This window comes from Rhinoderma darwinii, chromosome 5, assembly GCF_050947455.1.
Source record: "Rhinoderma darwinii isolate aRhiDar2 chromosome 5, aRhiDar2.hap1, whole genome shotgun sequence".
Lineage (NCBI taxonomy): Eukaryota > Metazoa > Chordata > Amphibia > Anura > Rhinodermatidae > Rhinoderma > Rhinoderma darwinii.
The window spans coordinates 179,309,307-179,323,904 of NC_134691.1; the positions used below are offsets into that span (position 1 = coordinate 179,309,307).

General features: G+C 40.0%; 1 protein-coding gene across 1 annotated transcript in view; it reads right to left on the minus strand.

Moving 5' to 3' along the window:
* Window positions 1–545: 545 nt before the first annotated feature.
* Window positions 546–14,598, minus strand: part of ANKH (ANKH inorganic pyrophosphate transport regulator) — a 181,320-nt gene continuing 167,267 nt past the window's right edge. The window contains exons 10-12 of the mRNA XM_075826760.1: window positions 14,431–14,554; window positions 5,125–5,224; window positions 546–3,935 (exon numbers count right to left, since the gene is read on the minus strand). Of these exons, the coding sequence (XP_075682875.1) occupies window positions 3,819–3,935; window positions 5,125–5,224; window positions 14,431–14,554 (341 nt within the window). The 3' untranslated portion in view covers window positions 546–3,818. The remainder of the gene's footprint in view (window positions 3,936–5,124; window positions 5,225–14,430; window positions 14,555–14,598) is intronic.

Below are 14,598 nucleotides of genomic sequence, written 5' to 3' on the forward strand. Positions count from 1 at the left end.
CTGCATAGTAAACGGCGTAAATTTGTAACGTGAAAATCAATGCTGGAATAGCTGCTTATTTTCAATACTCTCCTAAAATAAAGTTAATAAAAGTTAATCGATATATTATATGCATCCAAAAGCGGTGCAATTACAAAATACAACTCGTCCCGCAAAAAACAAGCCCTTATACGGCTATATAGACGGAATACAAAAACAGTTACGACTCTTGGAATGCAACCATGAAAAAGCAAAAAATAATCCTTGGTCATTAACGTGCAAAATGGCCCGGTCATTAAGGGGTTAAGGCTGTGTTCCTATGGTCGTTTTGGGTTTCTGCAAGCAGTGCCATCACTTTTGGTATTCTTGCCATCAAAAATATGGAAGTCAATGGGGTCAGTCGGGTGATGTTTGGATCTGTCATAGCTGAATCCATAATGAAATTGTGAACATCGACTCAGAAGCTTAATTATATTTAATACCTTTAAGGTTTTTTTTAAAGTAAATTGTTTTGCACAACAACATATAACTCACTACATGATCATGTAATAAATCACTACGCATAATTCTCAGTTTAAATGTTTTATTGAATTCCCTTTAATTTCTACACAAAATGAATCTCACTCTTTCAGTCATATTCTCACCCGCCATTTGGTAGATGTGTTGCACAACTCATTCAAATACACTTCTTTCTTCATTTTTTTATCGTTTTAAAAGTTGATTTTTCCAGCCATAACCCCACAAACATTTTAAATATATTCACAAATATTCAAAAATACTGCTGATTATATTTCTAGTCAAGTACCGAGAGGAAAAAATATTATTAAAAAAAATATTCCATTTTGTCTTCTGTGTCCAGAAAGATATTCCATTCTATACAGCCAGAGGGAAGATGAGGCTCCATTGGAAAAAAAAACAATTTTATAAAGATCACATCTAACATCAACATATAATTAGTAGAGCCAAGATACATTTATGAGTTTTATGAATTTCGGGCCTAGTGTCACAACTGACCCAGAGAAAAACTTGCCCTGTTGCTCAAAGAAACCAATCAGAGTTCTGCTTTAATTTTCTAAAATGAAACACAGCCTCTGATTGGTTGCTATGGCCAAAGAGGCCACCATTGCTCTGAGTCAGTTTTGAGACATGTTGCCTTATGTGTTTTTATACCACACACTTCTGCCATATCAGAGAGTTGTGAAGAGGAAAGTAATAAAAAGAAAACTACGTATTGTATTGCTTTGAGAGATATGTACAACCTTTTCTAATTACAAATATATTTTCACCACATAACTTAAAGTCCAATGTCTGTATTCAGACAAGAGTAACAAATAAACATGCAGCAAAAGTTTCATCGACCAGCACAAACAATAAGTTATGTCACAAAATAAATAGTGTATTAGAACGTATGAAAAAAAAGTGACTGGATAGTATGCAAACAAGTGGAGTATAAAAATGCTGCTCATAAAATATATAGAATGCCTTATTGCAATAGCAAGTGTTTTCATGGGCCTGTGGCAAATGGAGCAAGTACCATATTCTGAGGAAAAATTCCTTCTTTTGTGCTTTAGATGCATACATTTCATTACAGAAAGCCTAAAATGACAGTGTATCCAGTACACAAACATCTAAAAACACTGTTTTCTACTCACAAACAATAGTACAGACGGAAAGCGAGTTTTCCACAGCAACCAACAGTCAGCCAAAATAACATCTGGAATCTGATTGGTTAAAATGGGCCGCACTTAGATTCTGTCCGCCAAGGAAGTGATGTTCTATCATAGTATGTTTTCTTATCTAATGTTGTCTAAAATGAAATAGTTAAGAGTTCTGCTGCTTTCGTGTTATCATAGTGTAGTGCATTGTGGGAGCTCAGAAGACAATACACAGTTAGGAGTCAATTACAACACCATGTTGTGTACATGTGTTTACAGCTATAGACAGATTTTATATCTATTAACTCCATCTATCTGTATATATTTTTCTGTGGTTCCTATTACCATCTAATTGCAATTTTGAAAACAAAAGAAAAAAATTCTTAGCACGTGGAATAATACAGCTGAAATCAGCTGGGCACAGGCATGACATTTTTGTTGGCTGGATCATTTGACAATCTGATGATTATTAGGACAGCCTGGCATTAGGGACAACACTGAATGGGCAGGTTGGTTTTGGTCTGTTCGATCCTAAATATAATCTCATTATAACCTCTTATCTCAGTCACTCCAAGGAAATAAGGCTATGTTCCCTTCTGCGTCAGGGCTCCGTTCCGTCGGAACGGAGCCCTGATTGACACAAACTGAAACCAAAGGTTTCCGTTTCCATCACCATTTATCCGGTGCCAATGGTTTCAGTTTGTCTCCGTTGTGCAAGGGTTCCGTAGTTTTGACGGGATGATTGCCGTAGTCGACCGTATTCATCCCGTCAAAACGATGGAACCCTTGCACCATGGAGACAAACTGAAACCATTGGCACCAGATCCGTTACCATTGAAATCAATGGTGATGGAAACGGAAACCTTTGCTTTCAGTTTGTGTCAGTCAGGGCTTCGTTCCGACGGAAATCTCAGACTGAACGGCGCCCTGACGCAGATGTGAATGAAGCCTAACATGTCAGGCAAAGCCCAACAATCATGTTTATGAGGGAGTCAGGGAAAATAACTGTTGGCCAAACGATTGTTCCGCTGACACCTATTTTAAGGGTCCTATTACACAGCCTGACATGGGCCATGTAAACGAGCGCCGTTCAACGAGACAGCTCATTGATTGGCGCTCGTTTGCTCCTCTCACATGGGGAATTGATTGCTTATGTATAGAGACGTGCGTTCGTTATTCCGATAGCTTGTCCCCATACATTTTCATCATGTCAGCAGCACATCTCCCTGTTTACACAGGGGATACGCTGCCGACAATGATGATTTTTTTATACTGCATAAAAGAGCAGGTCAGCCGATGAACGAGCATTTGCTCATTCATTGACTGATCGTTGCCCTGTTTACGCAGGGCAATGATCGGGAACAAGCGTTCATATGGACTCTCGTTTGCCTGATCATTGGCCCATGTAATGGGGCCTTAAGTACAGGTAGCAACCAGCAGAATTTTCATGTCAGATGTAGATAGGAATGTAGAAAAAACAAATAAAATAACTACAAAAAAGTATCCATTATAGAAAAATAATTACAAAGTGACTATTTTATATAGATTTAATCTGTGAATGTTGATAATAGGGGAGTTGGTTCAAGAAAACAGAACTTCTGTGAAACATTCTTAAAAGCTAAATGTAACCATTACATCGCAATACAAACATATTGTGGACGCATAAGTTATTGTTTTGTGTGGTATAAAAGCACTCTTCGGTTTTGTGCTGTGAATGGTCGCTATGTTCTGTGTTCTGTGTGCTTTTGCAGCAGGTTTCTAAAAATAAATCCCTTTTGAGCAGAAATTTGGTTCATGAAATGTAACAAAAATAATAACAGAACTGAATTTCATTATGCCAATATAAGTAAACACCAGTCGGTTAAACGAACATGGTAAATGGGACGGCAGCTTTGTTACCAGTAGACAGACGGTAATGCTTTGGTTGACAAATAGGAATCATCCAATGAAGCTCAATGTAGTCAATGTCCAAAGTCTAGTAGGATGCTGTCCATTGTTTGGGAAGATAAATGCATGGTATATGTAAAGCGGCGAGCCTCTGTCAGGCCCTGTCTATAGGAAGCATACCCAGTATGCTAAAAACGGGATCCTTCTGAAACCAAGTTTCCATACAAAGAAAATGAAAACTGTTTGAAGACCAGAGAAATGGAGTTGGCAGTCTTAGTTCTCAAGCCAATATCCTCTTCATTCTTCATCTTCTTTCATCTCCACAATGTCTGTTAACTCCTCACTCTGAGGCATGTCAGTCATTGCTGAGTCTTCCCCTTCGGCCGCCGTCTCTGTCTCATTCTTCTTCTTTTTCTACGATGACAGATGGAAACAGTTAGGAATGACTTTTACAAGACTATTAAAGCTGGAAAAAAAATGGTAATATCGAGGAGTAAACGGGACACAACCATGATATCTATAATTAGACATGTGGGTTGTTTATAGTGGTAAATGATGTATGCAGGATTGTAATAATATGTATAATTTACAATATTTAAAAGGGTTGTCTCACGACTATAACCCCTGCACATTTGCCATATTTGGGGACATAGACGTCAGAGAGGGGGGTTCCTTTTATCCGCCAGTGAAGAGATCTGCTACAAGTACATAAGTGAGTTATACTTCTCTTAAGGCCTTTTTTTTAATATAACTTTAAGAAGACACGGTTGTTGGTTCGTGACTAATATACAGCAAATACTGGATAAAGCACTATAGTGAACTGTAATATACTTGTCAGAGCATAGGGAAACTAGATAGATTAATCTAGATAGATCCGATAATTTATTGTTTAGATATAAGCTCCACTTAGATCTATGGATCAGTGCATAGCCTGCACAAGTAGCTCTCATGTGATAATACTCTGTATATTACATTACTATATACCGATGTGTCCACCCTTAACTTTTCTTGAATTTCATTAAGTTATACAATTTGTCATGTTACCAATATAATACAAACTGGCGCCATCCAGAAAAAAATAAAAATGGATACGTTAAATGGAAATGTTTTTTTTTTAGCATGGGAGTCTATGGGTGACAGATGGCCGAAGGATGGCATCCATTGGAGGTATACTTTTTATTTTACATGTTTATTTAACTTCTTGCGCCATACATTGTTGTATATGTTGGGTTTAGAGATAAGTTAAGGAAGGACAGTACATACAGGTCTGTATAATAATTTTAGTTTCTACAAGGCCCTAGAACAGAAGTCAAATTTGATACGGTTGTGTCAGCTACACTGAAGCTACTGTATCAAGGTTATAGGTAACATTATCTCCTAAACAGTAGTTAAACAATTACTTGCAGTTTGTAGCACAAAGAAAAAGGTATCAAGTCAGTGAAGCTTGAGATACAAAGCTTATAATTCTACTGTGTGAGTAAAAATAGACTCCAATAACACCCCATTGACAGCTACAACTTTCTTAATGATTTATTCATTAACATTAAGAAGACATATTTGCTTTCCTGCTTTCTTATCATGAATAGAGGCAAACAGAAATTACCTGTTTTCGATATACATAGCAAGATGCAATAGCCACCATGGTGGATTCTCCAACAAAGCCAGCAAGAAGGGATCCCACTCCTAATGTGGCTCCATGAACCCTGCACACAACAAGCAGCAAAATAAATATGAATGATAACATATAAAAGGCTAAATATACTGAACATGTGCATCGGGCCTGGCAGGATGGATCTGTCATGTACTGCAGACAGCCATGTTGTAGACTGAATCAATACAAAGGAGCACGGATCCATCCCAAGAATTCATTACAAGGCACTGCTACAATAATAGCACTTGTTCCCAGCAATAAGCATTTTTTCCATTAAAATATCTGCATTGTGACAAGTGATGTTAAAGTGTTATTCCCATCACAGAAAGTAATGGCATATCGCTAGGATACGCCATCACTTTTTTAAAAGTGTGGGGGGGGACGGGACTGCGGAACGGAGACAGACGGAAACCATTAGCAATGGAAGCATTATCATTGAAAGCAATGGTAATGCAGACGGAAGCTATGGTTTTCATTTGCCTTTCCGTTGATGGGTTCCTCTGACGGAAAGGTCTGACGACACCCATCAACGGAAACCGAACGCCGATGTGAACGGGCCCTAACTCTGTAAAGAAATGGATGTAGAACAGCATGAAGTAGAACACACCAACATGTTCTAGAATGACCCAAGAAAACAAAGAGAATTATTCCTTGGTTAGAGGATCGCCTTGAAATCCTCTTTTTGTCTTAGAAATCTCAGCAATGTGTACACCTCTGTGTTCCTTTTTCGCTACCTACTAATTAGATAAATCACTCATCAATGAAATAGTAAAACCTTTCTAACTTAAAGAGGCTCTGTCACCAGATTATAAGTACCCTATCTCCTACATAATCTGATCGGCGCTGTAATGTAAATAACAACAGTGGTTTTTATTTTGAAAAACGATCATTTTTGAGCAAGTTATGAGCTAGTTTAGATTTATGCTAATGAGTTTCTCATTGGACAACTGGGCGTGTTTTTACTTTTTACCAACTGGGTGTTGTACAGAGGAGTGTATGATGCTGACCAATCAATGACCAATCAGTGTCCTGCACTTCTCATTGTTCCAGCCCAGCTTCTTTCACTGCACAATCACACTGTGTTGTGGATCATGCTGGGCTGGAACAATGAGAAGTGTAGGACACTGATTGGTCATTGATTGGTCAGCCTCATACACTCCTCTGTACAACACCCAGTTGGTAAAAAGTAAAAACACGCCCAGTTGTCCATTGAGAAACTCATTAGCATAAATCTAAACTAGTTCATAACTTGCTCAAAAATGATTGTTTTTCAAAATAAAAACCACTGCTGTTATTTACATTACAGCGCCAATCAGATTATGTAGGAGATAGGGCACTTATAATCTGGTGACAGAGCCTCTTTAAGGCTGGTTTACATTGGCAGATTTCTGCCCATAAAAACTGCAGACTGACGATATAACAATTCCATCAGAACTCTTTAGCAGGCTCTTTAACATGGCTTAAACTATACTGTATAGAGACAAACAATAGTTAATTCGATTGTTCGATCCCCATAAATTTGCATCACTGTCGGCAGCACATCCCATGTTTACACAGTGCTGCCGACAACGATGATTTTATAGCCTGCATAAACATGTGATCAGTCGACAAATGAGCGTTTGCTTGTTTGTCGGCTGATCTTTGCCATGTTAACACGGGCCAATAAATGGGAACAGGCGTTCATAAAAAAGCTTGTTTGGCCGATTATTAGCCAGTGTAAATGGGCCTTTAGGCTCTGTGCACATCCCATTATTGGCCTACGTTTAACGTATATGCCAGGAAATGCTCCTCACTTATACGTTAAATGATGACTGATACGTCACAAAAGGCTATTGAAAAGCTCATGAGGTATATGTTAAACGTATGCATGTGATGTTTGTCATACAGTGGGATATGTCACCCATAGGCCTCATGCACACGACCGTAGCCATGTGCACGGCCGTGATTTTCGGGTCGGCCGGCACAGATTGTCAGTCGCAAGCCCCCGGAAAACACGGGCCATGCACATGGCCGCCGCCATTGTTTTCAATGAGCCCGGACCGCAGAACACGGCCGTAATAAGACATGCCCGTTCTTTCTGCGGTGCGGGCTCCCGGGCCGTGCAAAGACCGCACAAACTACGGTCGTGTACATGGCCTCATAGAAATGAATGGGGCCACAATTCTCCCGTGGATTTTCGGGGGAATTGCGGCCGCAAAAGCACGTTCGTGTGCATGGGGCCATAGACTACAATGTTAAAAAATGTATACAGTACATGCGGGATCCCTCGTGATGGAAAAGCGTAGTCTACTATGCTATTCAATCCTCCAAAAATAAATAATATGGTGACGTATACCAGCCTGACGGAGGCCAAAAAGGACACTTTTTTGGGCTTCGTCGGGGCAAATGAGACCCTACAGACACATTTAGGGGGGATTCACACGAACGTGTATTGGGTCCGTGCGGGCCGCGTGGTTTTCACGCGCCACGCACAGACCAATACAAGCCTATGGGGCAGTACAGATAGTCTGTGCTTTTTGCGCAACATGCTCAATATCTCCGCGTATTTCGCGCATCACGCACCCATTGAAGTCAATGGGTGCGTGAAAACCACACAGGTCGCACGGAAGCACTTCCGTGCGAACCGACTGAAACAGCGCACCAGCTGTCAAAAGGATGAATGCAAACAGAAAAGCACCACGTGCTTTTCTGTTTTCAAACATCCAAACGGAGTGTCTTTGAGATGAGCGAACCCGGACAACCGAACCGAACTTCACCGGGTTCGGCCGAACTCGTTTTGGCCGAACCCGGCAAAAAAATTTCCGGTACGCGACGTCAGGAGATAGTCACTGTCCAGGGTGCTGAAAGAGTTAAACTGTTTCAGCACCATGGACAGTGACTTCCGATCCCAATATACATGAACCTGTAAAAAAAAAACCGAAGTTCTGACTTACCGATAACTCCCGGCTTCTTCCCTCAGTCTGACCTCCCGGGATGACAATTCAGTCCAAGTGACAGCTCCAGCCAATCACAGGCCATGCACAGGCTGTAGCGGTCACATGGACTGCCGCGTCATCCAGGGAGGTGGGGCCCAATGTTAAGAGAGGCGCGTCACCAAGGACACGTCACCAAGGCAACGGCCGGGAGGGAAGTTCTCGGTAAGTACGAACTTTTTCTTTTTTTTTAACAGGTTTCTCGATATTGTGTTCGGCATTCACTGTCGAGGGTGCTCAAAGAGTTACTGCCGATCAGTTAGCTCTTTCAGCACCTTGGACAGTGACGGGCGTCGACTAGCCTCATCTCTATGATGGCGGCTGCGCGAAAATCACGCAGCCGCGCATCATACACGGATGACACACGCAGCTGTCAAGTGGTTTTTGCGCGCGCAAAACGCCGCGTTGTTTGCGCGCGCAAAAACGCAACGTTCGTCTGAATCTGCCCTTAGCTTGTACATTGGGAGTTTCTGACGCTTAACGTAGGGCCAAACCGTAGTGTGAAAAGAGCCTTAGCGCTATTTAATGCACTCCAAAAACTTCCCAGTCTAAATAATAGTGTTCAGTTTTGTGTGTTCAATGTATTCCATATCAAATAGCCTTTAGTGTGTCATGAACAATGCTCATTGTTTGTTGTCTATTTTTAGTGAATGCAGAGTAGACACACACTTTGAGATTAATCCTCTTGTTGACTATCCCATTACTAAAAATCTTCTAGAAGGTCACTTTTCTCAAATATCAGTTGGCAACAGAAATATTTCTGTTCCTGGAAAATATTTTCTGTTCCTTTTCCACGCAGGGGAGGGAACCGTATCAAATTACTTAAATACAAAGAACTACGGTGGATAGTGAGATTACAAACATTGAGGCCCAATGGTCTTAATGTTGACTTTGTTACGTATGGTGTAGTCTAGAGACTTGCTTGCCCACAGGGGGATGCGGTGGTCATACACCATCTGTGTATATGAATCAGTGTAAAAAACATTTATATTTATAAACTACAATATTCTTTATTTCTTTCAGATCTTTGATAAAGAATATATCAAGTACTTACCGTGTTTTGCCTTGGATCTATATCCCTGATGTGTAAAAGTATTTACATTAATATGCTTTTTATGGTATACAATATCAGATGCGCCTATATATTTTGATAAAACATATATTCTGTAATTATTGGCAACAGATAACTTTTTGATAATCTCACTTTTTGCATTCTTATGTCGATTTTTTGATTGATGGGCTATTTAGGTTTTGACAGTACACACACAGGGCATTTGCCTAGCGTTTTTTCTATATTATTGTTTTTCTTTAAACCCCTTCCCGACATTTGACGTATCCATACGCCAAAGTCGGGTTGGGGAAGTATGGAGTGGGCTCACGCAGTGAGCTCGTTCCATGCGATGCCGGTGTCGGCTGTATGTTACAGCCGACACTTCAGAGTAACTAGCGGCATCGCGCTCGATCCCGCTAGTTTAACTCGTTAAATGCTGCAGTCAATACCGAACGCAGCATTTAAATCGTCAGAAAGAGCCCCTCTGACAGCTCATCGCGCCCTCCGCCTCCGGCAGGGCTTAATAGGTGCCTGTCAGAATCACGATATACTGCAATACATTAGTATTTGATGCCACCGTTGGCATCAAAGCTGTTATGCGCATGTGCGGAATCGCGCCCCAGCCTTATTGATATATGTCACAAGTAAGCGCCATTCATTCGTTTAGGCGCTGGAAATGCGTTCCGGCACATGGACCCAAGGTAAACACATGGCTAATGTTTTTAATTTGTTATGTATTATTTACACCAGTGAGTTCTTATTGTTATGTATACTAATTAGCACTTTTATTGTTATGTACATGATGGTCTCAATTGCTGTGAGGATTATTATGTACCTTCTGTCACGTGTTTTTATACTTATGTACTTTATCATGAATATTATGATTGTACTTTAGCTTCTTTTTATATTTTATGTTAATCACTGCCTAATGAGATCAATTGTTTGGTCTCCATATATTGCACTTGTTTTTACACGGACAGTATGCTTGAGAAAGGCTCCATGTAAAGAGCCGAAACGTCGCACAAGGGCTAATAAAAAGCCATTTTTTTCACTATCAATTGGAGTGCTGCCTTTTATTGGACGACTACAGGAGATTTGGAGCTGTGATTGAGCTCCTGGGGCGTGCACCCATCCATATTTTGACTGGTGCTGCTGGACGGTGGACTTTCTGTTCCTGGAAAGAGATAACTCATCAGGCATATTCTGTCTATGGAAAGCATTTCAATTTTTTCTATTGCTAGCCAACTGATTTTTTTTTTTTACTATGTACTCCAGGAGATATTTAGACTAAAAGATAAATAATTAAAAATGATCTCTCACAATCCAAAAACATACTGATAATTTAATTGGTTTCCTATAAATTGTAAGCCTCATTAGGGATAGTGACTGATATGAATGGTTACAGTCCCTGTACAGCGATGCGCAAAATGTTGGCGATCTATAAGCAGCAGGAAATAAATTCTATATATATATCTATATATATTTACATACACTGCTTGAAAAAGGCCCAAGATAGTGGGCTGAGATGTCGCATGTGAACATATGGGTGAACAAACCAAAATTCTTCAATGGGCCGGTAAACGTCGCCTAACAGTACCATGAGCCTGATGTTATGCAAATTATTGCCAGTGGAGGGAATGGCCTATTACCAAGAATCTCAATGTAACAGCCAGACGTTGTTCTGCAATAATTGACTTTCTCATTACGGTTTCCTGATTTTACAAATACGGTATAACCGCTGCCAAGGAATCTTCATACAATGTGTGGGACATACAGAGATATTTCCAAAAAATCATCAGGAATATTGTCCTTTATCTCTGATATCAGGCCTATATGAGAAAAAGATTCCCTGATCTGCAGCCATGGCTTTGTCCACCATTTTCTTTTTCTTGAATGCATGCCCTCATTATCCACAAGCGATTCAAAAATTTGAATAGCAAGCTCTTTTATCAAATATACTCATGGCTACGAGCACACAGTGTTTTAATACACTACAAAGCACAATTTGTCTACAAATGAATACATAAACTATTGCACAAAGACAAAAGAGAGGGGGTTGTGATGGAAAAGAGTGTTAACAAAGAATGTAATTTACATTTTGCAATACCTTTAGACAACCTTTTCTAAACCATCTTTATGTGTGAATACAATGAACAACGTTCGATTTAACAATCAAGCGATGATTTTCGAAGGATTATTTACATAATCGCGGTTAATAGAAAGCATTTCAGTCTTCGAAATATCGGTCTTCACTTAGATTATTATCTATTTGTGTAAACAGACTTTTACTTGCAAAAGAATTGAAGTGTTTGGGTGATGTTGGTGGTGTGAGTAAATTGTGTAAGGTGTATGAGTGAAATATGCACCTTGATTGACGTGTGTGGCAAGTATCTAAAGTGTGAGTGACGTGTACGACATGTATGTAATGTGTGAGTGACATGTGCAACATGTATATAATGTGGGTGACGTAAGTGTGGCATGTATATAATGTGTGAGTGACGTGAGAGTGGCATGTATATACTGTGTGAGTGTCATGAGTGTGGCATGTATATAATGTGTGAGCGACGTGAGTGTGGCATGTGTATAATGTGTGAGTGACACGAGTGTGGCATGTATATAATGTGTGCGTGACGTGAGTGTGGCATGTATATAATGTGTGAGTGATGTGTACGCGACTTGTGTGGCATGTATATAATGTGTGAGTGGTGTGTGTGTGTGGCATGTATATTATGTGTGCGTAACGTGAGTATGGCATGTATATAATGTGTGAGTGACATGTGTGCCGCATGTATTTAGTGGGAGTGGTGCATGTGGCATTTATATAACTTGTGTGTGACATGTATGTAATGTGTGAGTTGTGTGTGTGGCATGTCTATAAATGTGTGAGTGGTATGTGAGGCATGTATATAATGTGTAAGTGACGTGTGTGCAGAATATAAATAACGTGTGAGTGGTGTGTGTGTGTGTGTGGCATGTCTGTAATGTGTGGGTGGTGTGTATGTGGCATGTGTATAATAAGTGAGTGAAGTGTGTGTGCGGCATGTACAGATGTGTCCTTCCTTACCTTTCCTCTTATATCAACATGTCATGAGATGTCATGTCATTAGATGCTATATGTGTCTGTGTGGCCACCCAGTGGTTGTGATGTGAAATACAGCATGTCAAGGGTTTTACTATCATGACACAATATTGTATTGAATTTGTTCCATAAGAAATTGGAGTCCTTAACCAAATTCAAGCAAAGGTAAGGGTAGACAGATCTACATATAATGTGAGTGATGTGTACAGCAGGTGTAGAATATGTGAGTGACGTGCGTGCAGCATATACATATTGTGTGAGTAGAATGTGTGCGTCATGTATGTAATGTGTGAGTGATGTGTGTGCGGTATGTATATAATGTGTGTGGCATGTATATAATGTAATGTAAAAATATAAATATTGCATGCCACTCACCCTTGAAGATAGCAGCAAATGTCATATCTGTGCAGTACTGTAAATCTTATATGTATATAATATGAATTGTGTAGCTTAAAAGGGAGAGGGCCCAGACATGCTACTTGTACAGGGGCCCTTTGCCATCAGTGTTGGCCCCTGCGGTGAGTGCAGGTTGGCAGTATTTTTACAGATATGCCACCCATGCATGCAAAGCAATCTATAATAGATAGAGATCCACACAGTAAGAGGAAGAACATCCAACACCTGCTGATAAAGTGTCTCCATTCAACTTTCTGCCTGCTGACAGTGAAGGAAGGAGCAGTGCTTAAAGAGGCTCTGTCACCACATTATAAGTGCCCTGTCTCCTATATAAGGAGATGGGCGCTGTAATGTAGGTGACAGTAATGCTTTTTATTTTAAAAAACAATCTGTTTTCACCACTTTATTAGCGATTTTAGCTTTATGCTAATGAGTTTCTTAATGCCCAAGTGGGCGTGTTTTTACTTTAGACCAAGTGGGCGTTGTACAGAGGAGTGTATGACGCTGACCAATCAGCGTCATGCACTCCTGTCCATTCATTTAGGCAGCGCATAGGGATCCTTTTAGATTGCTATTTGCTGTCTTATACTAACACATTAATGTTACTGAAGTGTTTAGACAGTGAATAGACATTCCACGAGATGTCTATCCACAATCTCTGCACTTCGCTACTCTGTCTGTGGTAGTTACAGCAGAGGAAGCGTAATCTCGTTGTAACCTGTCATCTACAGCGTAATCTCGCGAGATTACGCTTCCTCTGCTGTAACTACAACAGACAGAGTAACGAAGTGCAGAGATTGTGAATAGACATCCCGTGGAATGTCTATTCACTGTCTAAACACTTCAGTAACATTAATGTGTTAGTATAAGACAGCAAATAGCAATCTAGCAGGATCCCTATGCGCTGCCTAAATGAATGGAGAGGAGTGCATGACGCTGATTGGTCAGCGTCATACACTCCTCTGTACAACGCCCACTTGGTCTAAAGTAAAAACACGCCCACTTGGGCATTAAGCAACTCATTAGCATAAATCTAAAATCCCTAATAAAGTGCTGAAAATAGATCGTTTTTTTTAAATAAAAAGCACTGCTGTCACCTACATTATAGCGCCGATCTCCTTATGTAGGAGATAGGGCACTTATAATGTGGTGACAGAGCCTCTTTAAAGCATGGACAGATAAGTTTGTTCTGAAGCTGGCACAAGGGAGAACATTTGCGAATTAGCATTATGGGCACTAAATGTATGAATATTGGCAGTTTTGTCTTCAGAACCCAAAATATTGAAGGCTTATGTCTAACATTTGTCAAGTCATGCCATATATACCTGTCCTTCTCCCAATATGGGGAGTAAAACAAGAAGTCTTAATATGCAGCTCAGCAGTTAACTAACGTAAGACTGTACTGGCCTTTTGAACCTCATCAGCACAGAGTTGGGTTCTGCGCCTCATAAGAATGCTAACTCTACAATGTATTTCACTACAGTTCAGCAATAACTGCATACATTGGCAGTTTTAAGTGATCTATAAGTCAATGATAATTAACCAGTCATTATTCTTTCCTACTTAAATATTAACTTTATGTTGTGCAACTGGTGAAAGGTTATTGCATTTATATATAACATACGGTACAGACTGTACACATCCAAAAAGCAATTCTGTAAAATACAGCAACATATTAATTGCACACATACTCTGGCAGTATTGTAATCCAGTACTCAAGGTCATGGATTTCCATGCTGTTATGTGAAGAAGAAACTTACCCTAGATAAGGCAAGATAATAAGACTAGAGATGAGGACGATTATTCTTAAAACAGAGCTGGGTGCCAGCACAAATGTCTTCTTGAGTGTCATCAGCCATCCAGTTAAGTGGGCCCGCACAGTAACTGAATAGAGGAAATAAGAGTACAGGATGATACAATGTAGTTTA